The 26,370-nt window shown below is 45.5% G+C and overlaps 1 protein-coding gene across 3 annotated transcripts; it reads left to right on the top strand.

Annotated features, from left to right (window-relative positions):
- Window positions 1–1,057: 1,057 nt before the first annotated feature.
- On the top strand, window positions 1,058–16,215 carry LOC141213593 (uncharacterized). 3 transcript variants are annotated; one of them, XM_073665203.1, is made up of 7 exons: window positions 1,058–1,178; window positions 9,138–9,287; window positions 9,417–9,596; window positions 9,680–9,803; window positions 9,886–9,983; window positions 10,182–10,272; window positions 15,052–16,215. In XM_073665203.1, exons 1-7 carry the CDS (start codon window positions 1,125–1,127, stop codon window positions 16,050–16,052), a joined length of 1,698 nt encoding a protein of 565 aa, XP_073521304.1. In that variant the 5' UTR covers window positions 1,058–1,124; the 3' UTR covers window positions 16,053–16,215. The 3 variants fall into 3 exon arrangements, with proteins under 3 accessions (XP_073521304.1, XP_073521303.1, XP_073521305.1); XM_073665202.1 differs by having other exon boundaries at window positions 1,092–1,206; XM_073665204.1 differs by lacking the exon at window positions 1,058–1,178 and adding an exon at window positions 6,845–6,929 and having other exon boundaries at window positions 15,052–16,214.
- Window positions 16,216–26,370: the final 10,155 nt, after the last annotated feature.

The raw sequence follows: 26,370 nt of genomic DNA, 5'->3' as shown, positions 1-26,370 counted from the left end.
CAGATCCGCTCCGGACGCCTCGTACACACACGGCTCCGCTCCGTACACCTCGTACACACACGGATCTGCTCCGTACACACGTGGCTCCGCTCCGTACACCTTGTACACACTCGACTCTGCTCCTTACACACGTGGCTCCGCTCCGTACACCTCGTACACATGCGGCTCCGCTCCGTACACCCCGTACACACGCGGCTCCGCTCCGTACACCTCGTACACGCGCGGCTCCGCTCCGTACACCTCGTACACAAGCGGCTCCGCTCCGTACACCTCGTAAACACGCGCCTCTGCTCCGTACACCTCGTACACACGCGGCTCCCCTCCGTACACCTCGTACACACGCGGCTCCGCTCCGTACACCTTGTACACACGCGGCTCCACTCCGTACACCTCGTACACACGCGGCTCTGCTCCGTACACCTCGTACACACACGGCTCTGCTCCGTACACCTCGTACACACGCGGCTCCGCTCCGTACACCTCGTACACACACGGCTCTGCTCCGTACACCTCGTACACACGCGGCTCCGCTCCGTACACCTCGTACACACGCGGCTCTGCTCCGTACACCTCGTACACACGCGGCTCCACTCCGTACACCTCGTACACACGCGGCTCTGCTCCGTACACCTCGTACACACACGGCTCTGCTCCGTACACCTCGTACACACGCGGCTCTGCTCCGTACACCTCGTACACACACGGCTCTGCTCCGTACACCTCGTACACACGCGGCTCCGCTCCGTACACCTCGTACACACACGGCTCTGCTCCGTACACCTCGTACACACGCGGCTCCGCTCCGTACACCTCGTACACACGCGGCTCTGCTCCGTACACCTCTTACACACGCGGCTCTGCTCCGTACACCTCGTACACACACGGCTCTGCTCCGTACGCCTCGTACACACGCGGCTCCGCTCCGTACGCCTCGCACACACACGGCTCTGCTACATCCACACTGTAAACCCCTCCTGACCCCACACATAAACTTCAGCTCATCCAGCACCATGACAACCAGCACAGCAGAGTCCTGCATCCACTGAGGCCCCTGATCATGTGACCCCTGACTCCTCCCCTCCTGTGACCTCATCACAGCTCCTGTGCGCACAGAGCAGCCATATATGTGGTGGCGGCTCTGCAGGTGGAGGTATGTGGTGGCGGCTCTGCAGGTGGAGGTATGTGGTGGCGGCTCTGCAGGTGGAGGTATGTGGAGATCCCCCATTACTGGAGCATTAATACTAGATATATATTGCACAGGGGATATCGCAGCCGATTCCCTCTAGAATAATCCTGGAATCGCAGCATTAGATGATTATTTCTCTGCAGTTTCTATAGGACATAATACATTACATTCCCTTGTGTTGGGTCATTATCGGGCTCCTATCTTTATAGTGAGTCTATACGGTGACATCCAGGAGGCTCCACACAATTCAGGAACTCCAATGGCGACATTACGGCTCGTTCACCATCCATGACTGAGTCATTGTACACGTATGTGGTCTCTGGACCGGCCGTCTCTTCTGTATTTGTAGGTTTATGGAGCTGACACTATAGTGTTTAGGGCGTAGGATTGTGCGTTCACAAAGCCACTGATAGTTGTTAAAATTGTTACAAATATCAGGGAATACTTGGTCAATAATCTCCAGTACTGAGGACGCCATTTTGTAAAAGTTTTCCGGGAAGGAGATTAAGCCGGTAGTGGAATCTGTAGGGTACCTGTCGTTTCTGAGGCATAGTACGTGGGGTGTAAATTTGTCCGCAGTAGTATTTCCCATCAAGTGAACCCGCATATTAGTAGTCAGAGTAGCTCCTGAATATGTCTCCATCCTGAAAAGGGTCACCTTGCCGTGGTTGGATGGCTGTTATGCTTTTAAGATCAAAAACTGTGCTCACTAAGAGCCCTATGTTATGTAAATGCACTTTTGCTTTTTTACTTATTTAGTTATGACGCGCCCCCTGGGACATATTCCTTTTTGAGGGGAATACCCGGCACCGGATCAGATGGGGGGTTGTAGTCTCCGAGCGGCTGTGACCCGGCCCCGTGCCCAGGGCGTCAAGCTCAGTGTTATGTGGCAGTCCTACAGATGTTATTAAGAGTTCTTTTGTGTCGACTACGCCACCCGTTGTGATGCGGTCACTGTGGCCGCCGCTGCAGCAGGGTCCGCTGAGGCTGATGGTGCAGGTGCAGCTTGAGATGGTATAACCACCAACGGGTGGGGTATAGCCTCAGGGGGGACAGGTGCAGAGGATGGGGGTTGTGGTGGTGCAGTGCAGACGGCAGTGAAGACAGAGTCGGGTTGTGCAGTTAAGGGTGTTTACTTACTGCAGATGTTGTACTGGTCACTCCAGCTCCGAGTGACCACCCGAGCCGTGCTGCGTCCACCAGGTCCTGGATCCAGCCAACCCCCAAACAAGTCCGGAGCGTGGCCCTGAGCTCTCCTTCTGTCCCGTTCTCTGGCCGTCCCCACCAGTGATCCACCTAGGTCCAGCTCCCTCGGGCCTTCTGTTGGGACACCCTTGGCCTTGGGTTCCCTGACCCTTCGTGTGGTGTGCCTTCGGGGTGGATGTGGTGGGTGACCGTGGCAAACGCTGCCCACGGTCTCCGGTCTCTGGCTGGGGAATGTTTTTACCCCCACCAGCTTGGGTTCCGGTACCCTGATGCCGACTCTTCACCCGGGGTTTTAATTTGGGATCTTAGAGTCCTGTTCTTCTGTGCCTCTGGGTCTCTCTCTCTCCTCTCTCACTCTGGGTCTTTCCTTCTCCTCTGCTCCTGACTTGTTCTCTGCATCTGACCCTGTTCTTAGTTGGTGCCCACCTTATATACACCCTCTATGTGTGAGCTCAGGTGACCAGCACCCAATGAGCTCCTAACTTTACCCAGGCTGCTCCCCCTATCTGCCCCTACACTACTTGGGATGTACCACCCCCCTCCCACTCCAGCCAGGAACAGACTCGGTCGTACCTGCACATTTCTAAGTGGGAGTACCGTCGGTCTGCTCCTCGGAAATGGGATGTGTGTAGTGCATGCAGCCTACCGAGCTCAGTTCCACACTCCATCCTTACCCGGGAGTGGAATATCACACCTCTGGGTTGAGGTGCAATACCCCTGTAGCAGCCGAATCCTCAGGGTGCTACATTCCCCCCTGGTAAATCACAGCACGTCCTCGGGCTGTAAGACATAAAACATCTCCAAAACATACAAATTTTTATAAACATATAAAACATTATATATATAACATATCTTAGCAGATAAAACTTTCTCGTCGTTTCAGGCTCCTGGTTCCTCCTCCTCCGGACACTGTGCAACGTGTGTCCGGGAAAAGTGCGACAGTCTCTTAGAAAAACTGGTTTTCCTATAAAACCGGTAGGGGGCGCTTTAGGACGCGCAACTATATACAGGGGAAGTTGGCCGCTCTCAGTCCTCGGCCAGGTAAGGAGGGAAAGGGAATGGCTGCTCACAGTCCTCAGCCTGTGGGATTAAGGGGTTAACGGGTAAACAGTTCACTCAGCTGGTCCCAACGGGGACTATATATATGTAGCAACAGTTTCAGTTTCTTTATACCCCGATTGGGTAACTATTTACAGCTACTGCCTTGCCGCACTCAACGGCGTCTTCCTCCTGCTCTTTGCTTGTAGCTGGTGGTAACTTCAGACCCGTCCGGGTCCTCTTGCTCCTCCTCCTCGCACCGCAACTCCTCCTCCGTCAGGCGGTGTACGTGGAGGGCGTAAGGTCCTTTGGCACACTTGTGCCGGGTGAAGGTGACCTCGTCTCCGATATAAAGGTCACGACCTCTGTGCCCCTCCGGCAGATGGGACTCCACATCTCTGCGCGTGACAAAGACGTCGCCGGGGGTGTTGTTGTCTCTGATGAAGCCCCACCCATGCTGCATGTTGAACTTAATTACAGTCCCGGTGGTGTGGGGACTGTGCGCTGCACGGGGGTCCCTCCTGGTTCGGCTCTTCTGCTCGGCGCTCCTTACTTGGGCCTGTTGCTCCCGGACCCGCCTCTCTCTCCGCTCCCTCGCAAACTCTTCGAGCTGCTGTCGGCAACACTCAGCACGCTCCGCTGCAGCTGCCCTGGTTTCCTGAGTGAACCCCATTAGGTCTTCTCCGGTGGGGTCCCACTCAAATTGGGCTTCTTCCAGAGGAGGCGAGATCCTTATCACGGGCTTCGGAGCCGGAATCAGGGGTGCACACATGGCCCCAACCCTCCTCTGGTGCTCCAGTTCATAATACTTCTGGGGCCAGATGAAAGGCTGCCCGTCCGGCCACGTGTGCTGGGCAAACAAGTCCTCTCCCAGACGCGGCACCCTTGGTTTTACGGGTGCGGGCGCGGTGGTGGTGGCGCCCGGGGCGGCCAGGCCTGGGGCACCTGGAAGGTGAAGGGCACCGTTAGGACGGCGGCACCCTGGGCTACCTGGCCTTGCGGCCAGGCCGGAGGCTCCGCGGAGGTAGGGGGCGCTGTTGGTGATGCGGCGCCCGGGGGTACTAGGCCTTGCGACCAGGCTGGTGGTACTTCCTGCTTGGTCACGCTCGGGGTCGAGGCGTGTGACGTCACAGGGGTCGCGGCGGCGGCTTCCGGTTGGGGCCTAGTCTGCGTCGGTGACATGGCGTTTTCGGGCACAGCAGGGGAACTTTCGGGCTCTGCGACGGGGAGCTGGGGCAGGTGGGCGGTGTCCTGGCTTGGGGTGTAGACGTCCCCTTTACCTGCCTCCATGCGTTCGGCTCCCTTCTCGGCGCCGTCTCCGGCCTTTGGTCCTCCCGCGCCATCCTCAGAGGCGGTCTGTTTCCTCATCTTGGCTGGCGTGCTCCGGGTCTTGGTTTCAGCTTGCTGGGCCATCTCCCGGCTCCATTCCGCCAATGTCTCTCGCTGTACCCGGGCCATCCTCCGTGCGAGGCCCTCCAGGGCAGTCTGTGCACACTCCCGGTCTCGGGGGAGCTGTGCAAGGACCTCCACTAGGCCTAGTGGGGTCGTGGTGTCTAGCAGGCTCCTGACCAACGGGTCGGTGCTGCTCTGCTCTTCTTCCAGCAGGCTCCTGGCCAGCGGGCCGGTGCTGCTCTGCTCTCTGGACATCTCCGGGTGAGCTTCTTTGCTGCTCCTCTCCAGGCTTCTTGCCTCCGGGTGCGCTCGCTTTAGACTGCTCCAGGCGGCACCCATCTTCGTTCTTTTCTTTCGTCCCCTCCCACTTCGAGGGCGGTCCCGGGGCAACTCGGTGACTGTCAGCTCTAGGGGTAGTTCTTTCACGCTGACAGACACCTCCAGCATCACAGTCTCTGTTGGTGGGGGCGGTTTCCACTTTTGGCGCCATTTTCTGTCCCGGCCCACGATGGGAGGCGGCCTCTCGCCCTCCTTTGGCACGCCCATAATGGCGTCCGCTGCTCTTCCAAGGCGGGAAATCTTCGGATTTGGCGGGAAGCGTCGCCCAGTGGCGGGAAACTCTGCAGATGGCGGGAACAAGCTGGAAATGGCGGACAATCGGCGGGAAACGACCTGTGATGGGGTCCGATGGCGTGGACCCTCCGGAACCGGCGGGAGACTTCTTTCTGAGGTAAACTTGCACTTTTCTTCAGGCACGCAGTACCCGGGTGTTGCGGGCACGTAATCCTGCCGGCTACGCCAAAGTTGACGCGCCCCCTGGGACATATTCCTTTTTGAGGGGAATACCCGGCACCGGATCAGATGGGGGGTTGTAGTCTCCGAGCGGCTGTGACCCGGCCCCGTGCCCAGGGCGTCAAGCTCAGTGTTATGTGGCAGTCCTACAGATGTTATTAAGAGTTCTTTTGTGTCGACTACGCCACCCGTTGTGATGCGGTCACTGTGGCCGCCGCTGCAGCAGGGTCCGCTGAGGCTGATGGTGCAGCTTGAGATGGTATAACCCCCAACGGGTGGGGTATAGCCTCAGGGGGGACAGGTGCAGAGGATGGGGGTTGTGGTGGTGCAGTGCAGACGGCAGTGAAGACAGAGTCGGGTTGTGCAGTTAAGGATGTTTACTTACTGCAGATGTTGTACTGGTCACTCCAGCTCCAAGTGACCACCCGAGCCGTGCTGCGTCCACCAGGTCCTGGATCCAGCCAACCCCCAAACAAGTCCGGAGCGTGGCCCTGAGCTCTCCTTCTGTCCCGTTCTCTGGCCGTCCCCACCAGTGATCCACCTAGGTCCAGCTCCCTCGGGCCTTCTGTTGGGACATCCTTGGCCTTGGGTTCCCTGACCCTTCGTGTGGTGTGCCTTCGGGGTGGATGTGGTGGGTGACCGTGGCAAACGCTGCCCACGGTCTCCGGTCTCTGGCTGGGGAATGTTTTTACCCCCACCAGCTTGGGTTCCGGTACCCTGATGCCGACTCTTCACCCGGGGTTTTAATTTGGGATCTTAGAGTCCTGTTCTTCTGTGCCTCTGGGTCTCTCTCTCTCCTCTCTCACTCTGGGTCTTTCCTTCTCCTCTGCTCCTGACTTGTTCTCTGCATCTGACCCTGTTCTTAGTTGGTGCCCACCTTATATACACCCTCTATGTGTGAGCTCAGGTGACCAGCACCCAATGAGCTCCTAACTTTACCCAGGCTGCTCCCCCTATCTGCCCCTACACTACTTGGGATGTACCACCCCCCTCCCACTCCAGCCAGGAACAGAATCGGTCGTACCTGCACATTTCTAAGTGGGAGTACCGTCGGTCTGCTCCTCGGAAATGGGATGTGTGTAGTGCATGCAGCCTACCGAGCTCAGTTCCACACTCCATCCTTACCCGGGAGTGGAATATCACACCTCTGGGTTGAGGTGCAATACCCCTGTAGCAGCCGAATCCTCAGGGTGCTACAGTTACAGCAGGGTTTATGATCACTTTGTTCCTTGTAGGTTTTGCATATGTCTCCATAGATGAGAAGATATTAAACAGGCATTCAGCTCGTCTGCTGGCGTTGCTCCCTTAAGAACAGGTAACATTTGGCAGAAGTCACCTGTAAAAAGTACAATTCCCCCCCATTAAGCGATTGGATTCCTGCAGATCTTTCAAGGTGCGATTGAGGGCCTCGACAGCTTTCTTGTGCGCCATGGTAGATTCATCACAGACAATTAATTTGCAAGTCTGTAATTCTTTAGCTTTCCCTGAGCCCTTAGTGTAATTACAGACAAGAGTTTCCAACAGCACTAGATTCAAGGGCAATCCTGGTGCTGAATGAGCCCTGCGCCCTCCATCTAGAAGAGTGGTCGCAATCCCAGACGAGGCATCGGCCAGAGCAATGTTATTGTTTGAGCGAATTTCTGCGAGCAGCAAACTAATTAAGAATATTTTACCGATACCTCCTGGTCCATCAAAGAAAAACAGTCTCCCATTTCCACTTTAAATCTGATCTGTAATTGCCAAATACACCAATCTTTCGTCATCAACCAAATGAGGCTTATTTAATGTGACAAATTCTTTCAACCTTTCCAAATCATAGCTTTTGTTTTGCAGAATATCTCTGTCTATAACATTAAAGGCTGGTCGAACTGGTGCTCGTAAACCAAATTCTATTAGAGTTTTACTATTGATACACTTGCACCTTTCTTCTGGCGTCAAGAGGACTTTGGTGAATATGTCGGCAGTGAAATTTAAGCCTAAATCCGGATTAACTCTCCTGTGCACTCTCAGAATATCTTCGCTAAGATATTCTTTGTATTTTTCCCAAAGAGCTCGGGGATTGAAAGGTGCACAGGTTGTAATTATTATAGCGAACAGGTTTCGAAGTTGAGGTGGAAAGTGAGTGAGGGACATTTTCTGCAATGTCATGTCCCAGTGTTGATAATCTTCGATCAGACCACGCTTTTGGCATGCCTCCCTGTAAGATTGACACAGCTCACCACCAACTGTTTTTAAATCTGTGAAAGACTCTGGCCCGCGGACAGTGTGACGCAGTAAACGTAGGTGGTAACACTCTGCGTTGTTTGGATGAAGTGTATACACGCGTCCAAGAGCATCACTGCAACTTCCGTCCCATCCTTGGACCCTTGCACCTTGTTTCCTTTTGCAAAATACTTTTCTCAACTTATTCCATGTATAATATTTTTGGAACTTCTGAATATAATAAAGTTCTCGCAAATGGATCTGCTTGACACGGGAGAAAGAAAGCTGTTAATGTTGTATTAGGTGGTCAAGCCGCTCTTTCTTTTAAATTATTGGTAGTGAAATAAACTTGTCCATTTTCAAGATGGACTCTGAGATGAACTACAGTCGGATGTTTTTCATAGATGGCAAAATTGAGTAATCGCCACATGGATTCGTTACTACCTATATAGTTCCCATTTTTGTTTGTGTAACGGAAACACTGCCATATCACTGCCTTTGTTAGCTGATTTGCAAGTATATTTGACTCCAAAGAATTGCAATATTTCACGTTAATGTGCGCGTCAAACATTTTTCAAAGATACAACCCACTGATTATTTCATTATCTGTGTACTGCTTAACCCTTTGAAATCTGATTGTTGCAGTATATCCTCGCTGTTCACGTTTCCTTCTTCTGTAAAGAGTGACTCTTTGATCGCTGTCGCTCTAATTCTTTAAAATCCTTTGGGCAAAAACTGTAGTTTTGCATTCAACAGACAGACACCCATTTTCTCCTTTATACCTTTCCAGCCTAAATTCAGAGGGCCAAATCCCATGAAAGGGGGAAATTTTGAGTTTTAGTGTTTGCAATATTTTTAGTCTGGTGTTAAAGACGGGCCGTGCAAAATTTCACTTAAACCTTGTGAAAAATGTGGTTTTGTATTTAACGGGCTCAACACACAGATTTACTGATTTATATATATATATATATATATATAGACGTAAAGAGGAAAGCAAAATGCCATAAAATAATATATCTCCTCATATGAATTCCCTTATTGTGTCCAGTACTTGTATTATTAAAATATCAGTAAATGATTCCAGAATTAGCTTTATGGAAGATGAGTCTATGAGAAGAGTCTTCAGCTGCAGACTCCGAGGAAGAAACTGCTTGTTGTCTGTGGCCTAAAATATAAAGGTTTTATTACTAGATGTAAAGAAGAAAACTAAATACTGTAAAATAATATGTCTCCTCATGGGTTTCCCCTTATTATCTCCAGTAATTGTATTATTACACAGGATTTTTATGATGTTACATCGGCTCATCATCTTCTCATTCAGGTCCGCACAATGTCAGATCCTCTCAGTGAAGATCTTCTATATAAGAGAATTTTCCTTATGGACCCATCAAAGATGGATATGGACAGAGACAAGATGGTGGAGAGGATATTACACCTCACCCTAGAGATCCTCTTCCGTCTTACTGGAGAGGTGAGAGATTCTGATGACGTCACATTACATCATTCTTATCTATGGGAATAACAGATGGACAGAACTGGAGAGTTGAGGACTCTGGAAATGTCTGTAGTGAGATTTATTAATGTGTCTCTCCATAACCAGGATTACACAGTAGTGAAGAAGACCTCTAGTGAGCGCTATCAGGACCCTGTGTCTGAGGGATGGGGAAGACCCCTGAGCCCAATCACAGGGCCTACACCTCACCCCCTGATGCATGATGACATGAATGACCAGAAGATCCTAGAACTCACCTACAAGATGATTGAGCTGCTGACTGGAGAGGTGACACTGCTGGGAATGCTGGGACATTATACAGTGACGCTATGAAGGGATCGGGGGGGTGACGGTATCATTGTATGTGTCAGGTTCCTATAAGGTGTCAGGATGTCGCCGTCTATTTCTCCATGGAGGAGTGGGAATATTTAGAAGGACACAAAGATCTGTATAAGGACGTCATGATGGAGGTTCCCCAGCCCCTCACATCACCAGGTAATGGACAGGACTAAATACACATGGCCTATATTATCTGTATGTAAAGAATGAATTCAGTCCCTGTATGTGTTTCCTCCAGATCTATCCAGTAAGAGGACAACACCAGAGAGATGTCCCCGTCCTCTTCTTCCACAGGACTGTAAACAAGAAGATCCCAATGTTCCTCAGGATCATCAGGTAGATGGAGAGAAGGTGTCATGAGATCTCCCCTATGATGTGTAGACGGCTGTGAAGGTCTTGTGCTCAGTCTTGTTTTATCCACCATTATTATATGCTTTCTACTTGTGTAATGAGAACGGTGAAGATGGCCGGATTAGGGCTGATCATAGATGTGACTTCTCCATGTGTCTGTGACTTTTACAATACTGGTTTCAGGGTGAAGATGTGACCCATATTAATACTACAGAGACATATGTGAGGGGTGATGAGTGGTGTAAAGAGGAGATTCCTACATATGACTACCCAGGTGAGTAGTGACCACTAAATGCAGAGAAGTCATGGATTCTTCTCAGTCACCGGCTGTGGCTGCTTTATCGGTGGTGTAGTCCGGCCGTATCACAATCGTGTGACCACCATTTTGCTACCAACCCATAACATTCTCATCCACCAAAAAATTGTTCAAATGACTTTGGGTATTGAAAGCCCTTTTTTATAGAATTTACAATCTGGAGGATCCACCTACCCCCTGGGATTAGAAGATGCTGACCCTTACCTCCTTACCTGCCCAGATCTGTAAACTAAAAAGCCAAATTACAGCGTATGTAGAATGTGTTGACAAGTTAAAAAATCACTTGAAGAAAAATATTCTGATGGGCCTGTAAGAGAAAGCGGAGGGTAATGATGGTGTTGGCTTCCTAGATCCCGGATATCTTATTGGATGAATCTACCTTCTCTCCCTTCTGTGCTGCTGAATGTGCTCATATGGTCCCTACAAGACCAGGTCCAGTCTTTCTGACCAAACTTTGCTTTTATGATCGACAACATTAAATGTGCAGTGAGGCCAAGTGTGAATTTCTGTACAATAACAACAGAGTTTCCCTTTATCCTGACTTTTCAATTTCTTTTAAAACCAACTAACTTCAAACATAATTGTGATAAACTATACAGAAAACATTACACCTGTGCCATGATATATCTCTAAGCTGTGCGTGGCTGATGGCTGTAATATACATTTATTCACGCCTGCAGGAGATGTGTTGGCATGGCTCGAGCCCTGGTTTCATGGATTCACTCCACATCATAAATTCCATTATGTTTTCAATCCTAAGGAATTCAGATTACTGCACAATCTCTCCTGAAATGGGGGTGCTAATACTTTCTCTACTCTTCTGATCAGGACTCATAGTAGCTCCAATGGTCCACCATAAATGAGTGCGACTCCGGTTTAGTGTTGGATTTCTCCCCTCATACATACTTTGTTGTTGGGGATGTAACATTTTTTATTCTATCTCTTTTTTTACAACTTCATTCTGCATGATAGTTTGATTGTGGTGGGATCGGCCTGCCTCACTTATGTGAATATATAACTCCTTGGTGGTCTTTAAAATAATGCCTTTTCCAAATCCCAGAGGTCCAAATTTAAGACACCTCAGCTCTGCACTATTATAAAAAGTTCTCTTCTTGAAACTCATCTGACAGAAAATATTGTTCCTTACGATAGTTTAGATTCCCAAGAGCCACTGAGCCCCATACTCTAATTACCCCAGAGAGGTTTCACCACTAGTTACTCACTACTTACTGATGAAGTGCTGAGTTTGATCATTTCAGTAGATGTGTTATGGTCTATACTCACAGTTTTGACTACAGTAGTTAGTGCCCAAAATACTCTGATTTAATCCCTTCCTGCAGCCAGTTTTGTGTTCCTATCTGGGCCCATTTTTCAAATCTGACGTGTGTCACTTTATATGGTGATATCCTTTGTGAATAATTCCAAACTTAATAGGAAACAAATGGACCTTACAAATTATTTTCCAACTTCTCTTGAATCCGGCAATACTCTGTATGCAATTGTACACTACTGTCTGGGCACATGGCAGGTTAAGAAGGGAAGGAGCGATATTTAGCTATTTGAATGCAGATCTTGCTGGAATAGTTTGCAGACAATGGTCACCTGGCAGCTCAAATGATGGCTACCACAAACAGGCTTGGTGCTATCTACTCCATTTTCGAGATACCAGGGATTACTTTATCACCCTTTAACCCCTCTACATGGATCTGTTCTTACACCGAGACCTCTAGGCTTGGGCCACGGTGTTAAAACGAAAAGTTGACAGAGTCCTATGATCTGAAATGTATAGTCAGTTCAAGAAACCCCCCAGAAAAGTAGTAATGTAATAAAAGTATCTAGAGGTTCTTAATGATTATTAAAGTCAGATAGAAGAGGCCAGAGGACTCTTATCAGAAAAAAACTGTGGGATCAGTTTAATTATACATATAACAAATTTTTATTGAGAATATATATTCATATAAGTAGAAAACCCATGAAAGGTGAGACAGAATAAATTGCTAGGATTATTTAAAGCAATAGTGTGCAGATAAAAACCCATAAGAACACATTGGATCCCCAACCCTAATCACTTGGGATTATAGGATAGGCAGCAAAGGAACATGTTCTCCTTCAGGGATAGGTGCAGTGCAGAATATTATACAGATAACTTGTGCGCAATTGCACACAAGCACCTAATGGGTTATCAGAGCATTGCAAACATTAAATATGAAGTGCTATACCTGAAGACATGCTGGCGTGTCCTAGAGCGGGTAGGAGGTCCAAGTAAGCGCCTCGACGCGCGTTTCTCCTTCCGGCTTTGTCAGGAGGCGTGGGGAGAATTTAAAAAGGGGCACTATATAAATGAGTATGTCCGGGTGGCTGGCGAATCGGCGCACCGCTCGTCATGTTGTTACTCCCCTCAGGGCGCGGCCGGCCAGCGCATGCCGGAAACAATGGGAGGGAGGACAACGTCATCACTCCCGTCGTCCCGGCAACGAATCCAGCCCGCGGCGCCACAGGGGACAAACAGCACATGTGCGAGGTGTGTCTGCACCACTAAGGTAAAGCTACAGATGATTCCAAATATTTAAGAATTAAAGATTAGGTTTAATAAATAATTCTGGTAGATTTATAATGGCTTAGAGGGATAGAGATGAGGGCGTATATCCTATTAAGTATACCACTGCCAGAAGGTACATGGCTGAGTCATTAATGGTAAATATTCCAAACTTGCTATATCTAATACCGACAGCATGATCATAGGAGATGGCAGATAGTAGATCCCTCCTGAAGAATAATAAAATATCGATATGGGAGGGACATATATATAACCACTCATACTCAAAAAGTATTGCCATGCAGATGCTTACAAAGATAGGTTACAGCAAAAATACAAAAAAGGGCACATATGTAGCCCTCCATGTTCGAAACATACTTCCCTTACAAATATCTACAAAATTATGTGGCAACGATCCATATCGTCACATAACACGAGAATTTATATATATCAATATGGGAAGGGCATATATGTGACCTTCAATTTTCAAAAATTATTCCCCCAAAGACATTTGTAAAATCGCATAGCAGCAATCTGTATTGTCACCTAAGGAGAATACATATAGAGCTTACCGCCTTTCAAAGATACTTCCCAAATAATATTTATAAAATCGCATAGCGATAGTCCACATGTCAGCATGCTGTTTCGATGGTAAGTATCTTGGCGATCTTCCTTAGTGACACTTGCAGAGTCGCATGGCGATAGTCCATATGTGAGCATACTGCTTCAATGATGAGTATCATAACAATCTTCCTTAGTGATACTCGCAGAATCGCATAGCGATAATCCATATATCGACATGCTGCCTCAATGGTAGAAATCTTAGCAACATTTATGCACAAACCTAAGATAAAGTTATTTTTATATAATATATAACAGTAAAGCAACTAATGTTGATATATAACTAAAACCAATGTCCTCAGGTTTGATGCTGAATGGATGCTTGCGTTCCGTAGTTCTTTGGGCCACGGTGTTACCTGCTGTTCTGTGGTGTGAGATGGGAAGAAGAATAGTCAGGTAGCCGGGTCAGAACCAGGAGGGCAGAGAAAATACAACATCAGAAGACACAAAAGTAGTCAGTAAACGGGCCGGGATCACAACAGGAAACAAATACACAAGAAGGGAGCTGAGCACAGAGGACTGAACCAGAGGAGGACAAGGCTGTATCCGGCAGCTTCCGGCAATATGCTTCCAGCTTTAGTAGGGTGTGGTGCTTTCCAGTTGGCTGAAGCTGGGAGCAGATTACTCCAGCTGGACAGCACACACACCCATACTGCCAGACTGGATGGTACTACTGGTCCCAGGCTCCCTAATCTTACTGGCTGGACAGAGCCTGCACCACCCAGAGCTTCTGGTTCTGACGTCTCCTCCATCACCAGCGCCGCCTGCAGGATGAATAAGGCGGCTTCTGCTGAGAGAAGCAGACGTCACAGGAGCAGATCCCAGAGGAGATGGGACCCACCATTTACAGAAGCCCTAATATGATAAAATATCAGAAAACCAGAGCAGTGGAAATCCCCATATAGTGAATACATTTTATAACCCTCAGTGAATTAATCTATAGGAGTAGTGACTATTTTTACTCCTCAGGCACTTCCCGGAAATTAGCACGCGGTGGATGATGGAGAGTGAAAATTACAAATATATAGTTTCATTACCCAACACATAGTGCCCAGATTGTGCTCCAGGAGACACACACCATCAATTAAGTGGGTTCTTCTCACTATAGTAATGCCAAATACATGGATGCTATGTGGTTTGGGCGCACTGCAAGGCTCAGAAGTGAGGGGGAGATTTGACTTTGGGAGAGTGGATATTGCTGGATTGGTTTATGGAAGCCATGTTGCTTTTCAAAAGCCTTTGAGCCACTAATAATATGGAAACCTATTTTTCCAATGACAGATAATGGATCTTAGTGGGGGATTGTTTTTTGCAGGATGAGTAGTTGTTGTATTGGTATTATGTTCGCCTATATAACACAGTTTGGTGCCTTTATATTTGGGAGGCAGAATGAACAAACAATTGAACACCACGCTCCACTGGTTCATCCTATGAGGTTTTCTATTAGACTGTCATTGTCTTGGTGAATAATTCAATATGTTTACATAACTTGCCTTTTCTACAGACCGTTTAAATAGAAATGTTAATAAATATAAATTTCAATTTTTTTTATTAAAAATAATTTATTTTCTTCTTGGCAGATGACTGTACCAGGAGATCAGAGGGACAGCTGACATCTTCAATTTTGAAATCAGACGATCTTGAGATCCCCCAAAATGCAATTGAAGTGAATGCCATTACTCCAGATATCCCATCATCCCTTCACAGCAAAGATCTGTCATCTGATCCTTTGAAGCAGGTCCTGTCTTCTGATTCATTACCGACTACTAAGGAAAATCAAAGTTACAAAATAAGCATTATTAAACAAATTGCTCCTGAAGCAAAGAAGCCATTTTCATGTTCAGAATATGGAAAGAGTTTTCCCCTCGAAAAGTCTTTTCTTAAACGTCAAAACATTCACACATCGGAGAATAGATTTTTTTGTTCCAAGTGTGGGAAATGTTTTAACTACAAATCAAATCTTGTTACTCACCAGAGAATTCACACAGGGGAGAAGCCATTTTCATGTTCAGAATGTGGGAAATGTTGTAACCAGAAATCACACCTTATTAGTCACCAGAGAACTCACACAGGGGAGAAGCCATTTTCATGTTCAGAATGTGGGAAATGTTTTAGAGTGAAACCAAGCCTTATCAAGCATCAGATAATTCACACAGGGGCGAATCCTTTTTCCTGTTCAGAATGTGGAAAATGTTTTAACCAGAAATGGAATCTTGTTAAGCATCAAAAAACTCACACAGGGGAGAAGCCATTTTCATGTTCAGAATGTGAGAAATGCTTTGCAGGGAAACCAAGTCTTATTGCCCATCAGAGAACTCACACAGGGGAGAAGCCTTTTTCATGTTCAGAATGCGGGAAAGGTTTTAATCGGAAAGAGCAACTTGTTATACACCAAAGAACCCACACAGGGGAGTACCCTTTTTCCTGTTCAGTATGTGGAAAAAAATTTGCAGAAAAATCAAAGCTTACCAGACACCGGAGAACCCACACAGGGGAGAAGCCTTTTTCATGTTTAGAATGTGGAAAATGTTTTCTGTGGAAATCATCTCTTCTTAGTCACCAGAGCAGTCACACAGGGTAGAAGCCTTTTTTAGATTCTTAATGTGGGAAATGTTTTACTTGTAAATCAACTGTTAATGAACATCAGAGAAGTCACACAGGGGAGAAGTCGCTTTCATGTTTAGAATGTTGAAAATATTTTATCCGGAAATTGTATCTTTTTAAAGGGAACCTGTCAATGTCATCAGTAACACTCTTTTTTTCATTAAAATTGGCGCTAATATCATGCGTATATAGCACTTTATATAGTTATATCATACCTGCTCGTTTAGTCATAGGGGTGTGATCCTTGCATTCAATCAGGGCTGGTGCCACTCACGCATTTGAATTCTGCTCCCAGCTCGCGCTGAAGTAAGTATGTTGCACTTGCGCAGTATAACATAGCCAGCCAGCAAAGCTTACTGTGCTGTGAGCCATGCATGCACTGTGATGAGCGGCTCCCCGCCCATGCGCAGTGAGGCTGTGTAGTGGCGGCTGGGGATGGCCACCGCCATGAGGTTGCGAAAAGCTTTCGTCTCCACAAGCCTAAACGGCAACATTTCCAGGGCAAGCAGTATGGAAATGTGGCCATTTAGTATTGTGGCTTATGGGTGAGCGGCTGTGTATTTACTCTTGCGTTCCAAGGACTGGGGTAGGTACAATTGAACGCTGCGCTGGGACAAGGACATGGAAATGGATGCTGACGGTGTTTGCAAGTGTGCAATGACAGGTGCAGGGTGGGAGGCATCTTCACCAACATCATGGACAGGGTATTAGTGTACATGTTCAACAGGGGAAGAGGCAATGATGTCACCCGCAGACACAGCTTTTGGCCCCTGGCGTTCGGCCCAAAGTAGTCTGGTGCTTCGCTTGGATGAGCCTGAGCATGCTGGTGGTGGTCAGGCTGGTACTTGTGCTGGCCCTGCTGATGCTGGCATGGTAGATGTTCTAAATTGCCTTTTTTGGGTTAACTGGACTGTCTTCAAAAAAGCGCCAGACTTGGGAAGACCTAACTCTTGGCTTGTCAACTTCACCCTTGTTGATACTCTGGGGAACAGTTGCCCACCTTGTGTCTCTGTCCACTCAACTGCATCTTCCTGGCTGTTGTGGTGCTGCAGCTCCCTTCCCCTGTGCACTGCTGTCCTCACTCTGCATGTCATCTTCCCAGGTTGGGTCAGTCAGCATCATCCACCATCTTGTCTTCCACTTCTGCACCCTGGTCCTCCTCTTGACTTGCTGACATTGAAACGCCATGTGTTGGCAATTGTGTCTCATCATCATCCACCTCTTGCGATAGTAATTGCATTTTTTCCACCATTGTCTTCTTGCGAGTGTGGCTGCTCAAATATTTATGCATCGCTACCTGCGAACTCCTCATGTCCCGCTTGAAATGGACAGAGCGAGAGGCCAGAATCTATAAATGGACATGTGAACAGCTCTTTGGAGTGTCCAAGGGCAGACACTCTGTCTCTAGGCACTCTGCATGGTGGGAGAAAGGAGGATCATGGTCAGAATTATGTGGTCCAAAATCACAGCTACTGAGACTGGACCGTGTGGAAGACAGGGTGGCGCTGGCAAAGTGATTGGAAGCATTATCTGTTCTCAATCTAACAACCTTTTCACTCTGGTTTGGCATGAAAAGAGTGGTGTTCCACGCCACACCCACGTACAAAGAGATGAAGCTAGATTGACATAAGTGTGTTAGTTGTGCTCCCACAGCAGCCACAGTTTCACCTTGCCCATGACTTCGGCCTTTTCTCTCACCATCAGCATCACGTCCACTACCCCGTCCCTTACCCCGCACCCTGCCCATTTTAAATTACGTATGATATACCCCTGTTGAGAAAACGTTGCAGTATTATAATGGCAGGAAAACAATTTATTTTTGTGTTTGAGCCACAACTGCAGCACAATAAATACCATAAAAAATTTCACTGGTGAAAAAAATGCATTGTATTACAATGGCAGGAAAATTTACCCACTTCAGATGGACTGGTTTCACTGTAGGAGCAATATAGCGATCATATTGAGATCCAACCAAGTCTGGCTGTATGCTTTTGACACACAACTTCCTTAGTTAAAATGGTGTATAATAATTTCCTGCTCAGAAAAATTTGCAGGATTAAGAGCAAAAATATTATTATTATGCCTGAGAATTATGCCTATTATGCCTGAGAAGGGCTTTTCGTATCAGTTGAAGCATATAGGACGTACAATTCACCCTATCTTGTCCTACACGATCCCTTCAGCACAATCTCTCCTGAGGCACTGCTAACAGCAGTATTAATCTTGATTATAATTAGCCCTGTAGTTCAAAGAAATAGAAATGTGGTTTTATCCCTGACTTTATGCAGCTACAGTTCTGTCCCTCTCTCATCTTCAGCTCTCCTTACTCTGCCTGTTTCCGGGATACAGTGTCTTATATAGACCTGATGACACTATGCGGCCAGTCAATCACAGTAACGCCACAACCAGGGTGGCTACGGCATTACAGTGACTGGTAGGAAATCCCCACATGATTTTTGGCTGTCTAAAAAGTGACAAACATGCGGGGCGTACCACATGTGTAAAGCCACTGCCAAGGCTACAGCAAAGAAACTAATCTTAGAACTTATCAGCAGATACGGGGTGCCCGAGGCCATAGACGGTGACAGAGGCGCCACTTTTCCGGAGAAGTAATGCAGGAAATAATGTCCGCCCTGGGAGTGGAAAAGGCCTTTCATACTATGTACCATCCACAGAGTAGAGGTAGTGTAGAGACATTGAATTCGGCCCTGAAACTCAAAATCTAGAAAGCCATGGCTGAAACGGGCAGACCATGGACAGAATGCTTGCCCCTTGCACTCTTTTCAATCAGGTACACTCCCAACAAAAAAAACAGGCCTCTGCCTATATGAGGTGTTTTTTGGGTCAGCCCGTAGGCTAGGGTTGTATTTTCCATAGCAGCTCCAGATGCAACATGATAGGCTGTCTTCTTATGATATTTCACTTACAAAATGCTTGTCTAGCATACAGTTATATGAAAAAGTTTGGGCACCCCTATTAATCTTAAGCTTAATGTTTTATAAAAATTGGCGTTTTTGCAACAGCTATTTCAGTTTGATATATGTAATAACTGTTGGACACAGTAATGTTTCTGCCTTGAAATGAGGTTCATTGTACTAACAGAAAATGTGCAATCTGCATTCAAACAAAATTTGACAGGTGCATAAGTATGGGCACCCTTATCATTTTCTTGTTTTAAATACCCCTACCTACTTTTTACTAACTTACTAAAGCACTTTTTTTTGGTTTTATAACCTCATTGAGCTTTGAACTTCATAGCCAGGTGTATGCAATCATGAGAAAAGCTACTTAAAGTGGCCACTTGCAAGTTGTTCTCCTGTTTGAATCTCCTGTGAAGAGTGGCATCATGGGCTCCTCAAAACAACTGTCAAATGATCTGAAAACAAAGATTATTCAACATAGTTGTTCAGGGGAAGGATACAAAAAGCTGTCTCAGAGATTTAACCTGTCAGTTTCCACTGTGAGAGACATAGTAAGGAAATGGAAGAACACAGGGACAGTTCTTGTTAAGGCCAGATGTGGCAGGCCAAGAAAAACATCAGAAAGGCAGAGAAGAAGAATGGTGAGATCAGTCAAGGATAATCCTCAGACCACCTCCAGAGAGCTGCAGCATCAACTTGCTGCAGATGGTGTCACTGTGCATCGGTCAACTATACAACGCACTTTGCACAAGGAGAAGCTGTATGGGAGAGTGATGCGAAAGAAGCCGTTTCTGCAAGCACGCCACAAACAGAGTCGGCTGAGGTATGCAAAAGCACATTTGGAGAAGCCAATTTCTTTTTGGAAGAAGGTCCTGTGGACTGATGAAACCAAGATTGAGTTGTTTGGTCATACAAAAAGGTGTTATGCATGGCGGCAAAAAAACACAGCATTCCAAGAAAAACACTTGCTACCCACAGTAAAATTTGGTGGAGGTTCCATCATGCTTTGGGGCTGTGTGGCCAATGCCGGCACCGGGAATCTTGTTAAAGTTGAGGGACGCATGGATTCCACTCAGTATCAGCAGATTCTTGACAATAATGTTCAAGAATCAGTGACAAAGTTGAAGTTACGCAGGGGATGGATCTTTCAGCAAGACAATGATCCAAAACACCGCTCCAAATCTACTCAGTCATTCATGCAGAGGAACAATTACAATGTTCTGGAATGGCCATCCCAGTCCCAGACCTGAATATCATTGAACATCTGTGGGATCATTTGAAGAGGGCTGTCCATGCTCGGCGACCATCAAACTTAACTGAACTGGAATTGTTTTGTAAAGAGGAATGGTGAAAAATACCTTCATCCAGGATCCAGGAAATCATTAAAATCTACAGGAAGCGACTAGAGGCTGTTATTTTTGCAAAAGGAGGATCTACTAAATATTAATGTCACTTTTCTGGTGAGGTGCCCATACTTATGCACCTGTCAAATTTTATTTGAATGCAGATTGCACATTTTCTGTTAGTACAATAAATCTCATTTCAAGGCAGAAACATTACTGTGTCCAACAGTTATTACATATATCAAACTGAAATAGCTGTTGCAAAAACACCAATTTTTATAAAACATTAAGCTTAAGATTAATATGGGTGCCCAAACTTTTTCATATAACTGTATACTCTCGAGTTTACTCTTCCTTTCTAGATCCAGATTCTGTGGAAGGGAGCCACCCCTTGCAGCCCGAAGACTGGGTGGTGGTCAAAAGACACATCAGAAGAGCCATTGAGCCTCAATTTGATGGATCCTTCCAAGGTCTGATGACAACTGAGACGGCTGTTCGAGAGAAAGCCCAATTGGATCCATGACTCACACTGCAGGATGACAGCTGACCCAAGAAAGCCACTGATTGATGTGGATGTACAGTACACCTTGTGCCTTATCCTTTAACTTTGATAAATGGGGGCTCATCGAAGACTATGTCCCAAGATATAAAGAATGGGGAGCTAGTTAGCACTTTCTGGTTTAATACCTCAGACCATGTAATCAGTTACAAATTTGACCTGTGTAACATGGTCTGCTGCCCTAGGGTGGAGTGGCAGCGTGGGGACATCTGTAGACTCACCCAAAAGTATATATGTGTCACCAATGCCAACACTGGCTATGGGTCTGATTGTGAGTTCTGGACTATGGTAGGCTGGAACATTGGGAAAGACAACCCTTCTGTAGCCCGCAAAAAGACAGACAGCATGGGTAGAAGCCTCCTTACTACAGTCATGGCCAAAAGTATTGAGAATGAGACAAATAGTAATTTTTCCAAAGTTTACTGCTTCATTTTTTGTAATGGCAATTTGCATATACTCCTGATTGTCAAAGAGTGATCAGCTTAACAGCAATTACTGTACTTGCAAAGTCAATATTTGCCCAGAAAATGAACTTTAACCCCCAAAACACATTTCAACATCATTGCCGTCCTGCCTTAAAAGGAGCAGCTAACATCGTTTTAGTGATTGATCCATTAACACAGGTGTGGGTGTTGATGAGGACAGGGCTGGCAATCAATCAGTCATGATTAAGTAAGAATGACATCACTGGACACTTTAAAAGGAGGCTGGTTCTTGGTATCATTGTTTCTCTTCAGTTAACCATGGTTATCTCTAAAGAAACACGTGCAGCCATTATTGCACTGCACAAAAATGGCCTAACAGGGAAGAGTATGGCAGCTACAAAGATTGCACCTCAGTCAACAATCTATCGCATCATCAAGAACTTCAAGGAGAGAGCTTCCATTGTTGTCAAAAAGGCTCCAGGGCGCCCAAGAAAGACCAGCAAGCGCCAGGACCGTATCTTAAAACTGTTTCAGCTGCGGGATCGGACTACCAGCAGTGCCAAGCTTGCTCAGGAATGGCAGCAGGCTGGTGTGAGTGCTTCTGCACGCACTGTGAGGCGGAGACTCTTTGAGCAAGGGCTGGTTTCAAGGAGGGCAGCAAAGAAGCCACTTCTCTCCAGAAAAAACATCAGGGACCGACTGATATTCTGCAAAAGGTACAGGGAGTGGACTGCTGAGGACTGGGGCAAAGTCATTTTCTCTGATGAATCCCCTTTTTGATTGTTTGGTACATCTGGAAAACAGCTTATTCGGAGAAGAAGAGGTGAGCGCTACCACCAGTCTTGTCTCATGCCAACTGTAAAGCATCCTGAAACCATTCATGTGTGGGGTTGCTTCTCAGCCAAGGGAATCGGCTCACTCACAGTCTTGCCTAAAAACACAGCCATGAATAAAGAATGGTACCAGAATGTCCTCCAAGAGCAACTTCTCCCAACCGTCCAAGAGCAGTTTGGCGCCCAACAATGCCTTTTCCAGCATGATGGAGCACCTTGCCATAAAGCAAAGGTGATAACTAAATGGCTCATGGAACAAAACATAGAGATTTTGGGTCCATGGCCTGGAAACTCCCCAGATCTTAATCCCATTGAGAACTTGTGGTCAATCATCAAGAGACGGGTGGACAAACAAAAACCAACAAATTCTGGCAAAATGCAAGCATTGATTATGCAAGAATGGACTGCTATCAGTCAGGATTTGGTCCAAAAGTTGATTGAGAGCATGCCAGGGAGAATTACAGAGATCTTGAAGAAGAAGGGGCAACACTGCAAATATTGACTTGCTGCATTAACTCATTCTAACTGTCAATATAACCTATTGGTACTCATAATATGATTGCAATTATATTTCTGTATGTGATATAAACATCAGACAAACACTAATAAAAACCAGAGGCCAGCAGATCATGTGAAAATATAATTTTGGTGTCATTCTCAAAACTTTTGGCCATGACTGTAGAATGACTCAGCTACAACCAGAATACATGTCCAAACATTGTACAGTAAGTCTGACAACTGTCTTCCCCTATGCTTGACAATAGAGAACCGCTCTGTTACAGATGCAGAACTATAGATGTGATGGGCATAAATATCCCGGGGGACACTGACCATTTAGGACATTTATCTTAAGGATATCAGGGACTGACCTATTCTAAATAAGACTGAAACCCTGCAACCTAAGCTTCCAAGACTTATCGCTGGTGTACTTCCCTATAAGCGACTAGACAAACCTCATTTATTTCTCCTGCCTAATTCAGGTATTTTCTGCTGTAGAAGGAGAAAATACTTCGAAGTGTAATCTGCAACAGCAGTTTTATCCCCTTCTAGACCCTAAAAACATAAAGGCTAATGGAGTTAGACCCTATCCGAGGAATAACACGTGTTTCCCGATTTTAATAGGTAACATTGACCTAAAGCAATTAAGTTCCTTGTACCGCAGTCCCACCACCGCCACTAACTTGGTACAAGTCTATGTCCTCCTGAATCAGATGGTAGCTAAGGCTGACTTGTGATGGGTGTGTGGAAATGGTGACTTTTATCCAATACTGCTAGTGGGATGGAATGGCACATGTGCTATTGTTAATTTCCTGTTACCATTCCAGATGGTGACTCCGAATATAGACAAGCTCCATGAATATGCAATGGGAAACCAGAGACACAAGCGTGACACCAGCACTCCTACTTCTTTCGACATTCACGTGTCCATCCACGCTATTGGAGTCCCAAGAGGAGTGCCAGACGAATTCAAAGCCAGAGATCAAGTAGCAGTGGCATTTGAATTCGCTATTCCCCATCGTTACAGCAAATAAAAATGTGGACTAGAAAAATTATATCTACTACGACCAACTGTTGGGTGCTAACTCTGACATGAATGTGGCACCCGTATAGTTCCCTTGCTTGTTGTGTCTTGTGTGTGTCCATCCGATGGTGTGACAGGCAAACCGATCTGGAGAATCTGGTGAAGCGGTGTAGAAGACCGGCTTCTTCTATTAGGGGTGGGGGAATGTATCTGGGGAAGTCTGTAGACGGGCACTTTGTCTGGAACAGCCACCCACTGCCACAAGAGAAGGGAATTGTGAGAGCATGAGTTATTTTATCTATCCTGACTTGATTTTGATTTTAGTATGTGTATCTCCTGCTTTCCAAGATAGAGTTTGAGCCAGTATGTGTGTTTTGTCATAAGGGGTCCCTTACAAATGTCTTTGTTTAACGGACTTAGAGAAGACATAATTGAGAAACAAAACCTAAGTGAGAGACACACCTAGACTGTTCAGCAGGATGTAGACAGAATTACCTTTAGCCATTGAGATGTATGTATGCTAATGCCAGCTCACGTGTAGAGATAGGAAAAATAATTATGGTGAGTCCCAAAAATAATCCTCAATTTATTGCAAAATAATTAAAAGATCATACAGGTTGGGAATACATCTCAACGCGTTTCTGGCAAAAAGCCCTTATTCACTGAGATACAGATTCCTTATGATACATGGTATAAAAACAAATGGTGACCAACCATTGATCAATAAACACATATGTTAGCAATCAATCACATTTGAGAATAATTAGCATAATCACAAGGCTAAATCACAAGGAAACCAGAAGGAGAGGGGGAAAAAAAAACACAAAAAACACAGGCATTCAAATCTCTAAGACTTAATATAGATAAAGGGTATCATTTCTATAGTTCATGCCGTTGGGGTATTTTGTATCCAGTTTAATAATCCAAAATAATTCTCTTAGGAGGAGTTTTTTCCTCTAATAGGAATATCCACTTTTTCTATCCCATAGAATGAAAAATTATTTAATTCCCCTTTATGTCTCTATACAAAATGCTTGCATGCTCCTGAATAGGATGCTTTTTTATTTTTGATGTTGGTAACATGTTCTGCCATCCTTTTCTTTAATTTACGTATTGTGCAGCCAATGTATTTTATTTTACATTCTTTGCAAAATATGCAATACACAACATAATTTGTATTGCAATTAATAAATCTTTTAATATCATTGGCTGCATCAATTTTTTGAGTTTGCAATGTATACTGGCACATCGTACATTTGGAACATGCACATTTAAAAAAACCTTTACAACTGAGCCAGATTTTTTCATCACTTTTTTTGTGGCATGTATAGACTTGGGGAAAGAGTAGCACCTATTGATCTCCCTTTTCTCGGCACACATACTAATGCGAGGGGTACTGAAGATGTTTTTTTGTCCATATCGTTTGACAAAAAAAACATCTTCAGTACCCCATATAGTTGCCAATTTCAGGAAATAAAAAACATTGTAAACAGATATGTCCCTGTATTATTTCAAGATTGGAACTTAAATAAAATCCTGGAGAATGGATTAGTATGTGTGCCGTGAAAAGGGAGATCAATGGGTGCTACTCTTTCCCCAAGTCTATACATGCCACAAAAAAGTGATAAAAAATCTGGCTCAGTTGTAAAGGTTTTTTTAAATGTGCATGTTCCAAATGTACAATGTGCCAGTATACATTGCAAACGCAAAAAATTGATGCAGCCAATGATACAAAAAGATTTATTAGTTGCAATACAAATTATGTTGTGTATTGCATATTTTGCAAAGAATGTAAAATAAAATACATTGGCTGCACAATACGTAAATTAAAGAAAAGGATGGCAGAACATGTGACCAACATCAAAAATAAAAAAGCATCCTATTCAGGAGCGTGCAAGCATTTTGTAGAGAGACATAAAGGTGAATTAAACAATTTTTCATTCTATGGGTTAGAAAAGGTGGATATTCCTATTAGAGGAAAAAACTCCTCCTAAGAGAATTATTTTGGATTATTAAACTGGATACAAAATACCCCAACAGCATGAACTATAGGAATGATACCCTTTATCTATATTAAATCTTAGAGATTTAAATGCCTGTGGTTTTTTGTGTTTTTTTCATCCCCTCTCCTTCTGGTTTCCTTGTGATTTAGCCTTGTGATTATGCTAATTATTCTCAAATGTGATTGATTGCTAACATATGTGTTTATTGATCAACGGTTGTTCATCATTTGTTTTTATACCATGTATCATAAGGAATCGGAATCAGTGAATAATGGCTTTTTTCCAGAAACGCGTTGAGATGTATTCCCAACCTGTATGATCTTTTAATTATTTTGCAATAAATTGAGGATTTTAATTATTTTTGGGACTCACCATAATTATTTTTCCTATGTGAAGCCTTAAAGTCACGGCTATTGGTTGGAGACCCACAGCATTGCAAAACGGACTGAGTCATATAAATAGGACATGGTGAGGCTGCTTTTTTGTTTATTTACCGAATAGGCACTATACTTCTCTAAATGGTATGCAATAGCCACCATAGCTCTATTGTGAGGTACTGATGAGTATAATTTGACCATATCAAATGTAGCAAAAGAATAGTTAGGATGCCATTTGAAATGATCAAAAACCTTAGGGACAGTAGAAGTGTCCTTCAAAAAACCTGGGGTTCTAATAATGGAGTATTTGGA

The sequence above is a fragment of the Phyllobates terribilis genome, unplaced genomic scaffold (assembly GCF_046119375.1).
Source record: "Phyllobates terribilis strain yellow unplaced genomic scaffold, ASM4611937v1 Scaffold_200__1_contigs__length_3551848, whole genome shotgun sequence".
NCBI lineage: Eukaryota > Metazoa > Chordata > Amphibia > Anura > Dendrobatidae > Phyllobates > Phyllobates terribilis.
The sequence above is the reverse complement of the archived record's forward strand: the minus strand, read 5'-3'. Positions and strand labels throughout refer to the sequence as shown.

Coding starts and splice junctions, on each gene's coding strand:
- LOC141213593 (XM_073665203.1), top strand. CDS start 1,125: ATGTGGTGGCGGCTCTGCAGGTGGAGGTATGTGGTGGCGGCTCTGCAG. Junction 9,597..9,679: donor TTGAGCTGCTGACTGGAGAG/GTGACACTGCTG, acceptor TGTATGTGTCAG/GTTCCTATAAGGTGTCAGGA. Junction 9,804..9,885: donor CCAGCCCCTCACATCACCAG/GTAATGGACAGG, acceptor TGTTTCCTCCAG/ATCTATCCAGTAAGAGGACA.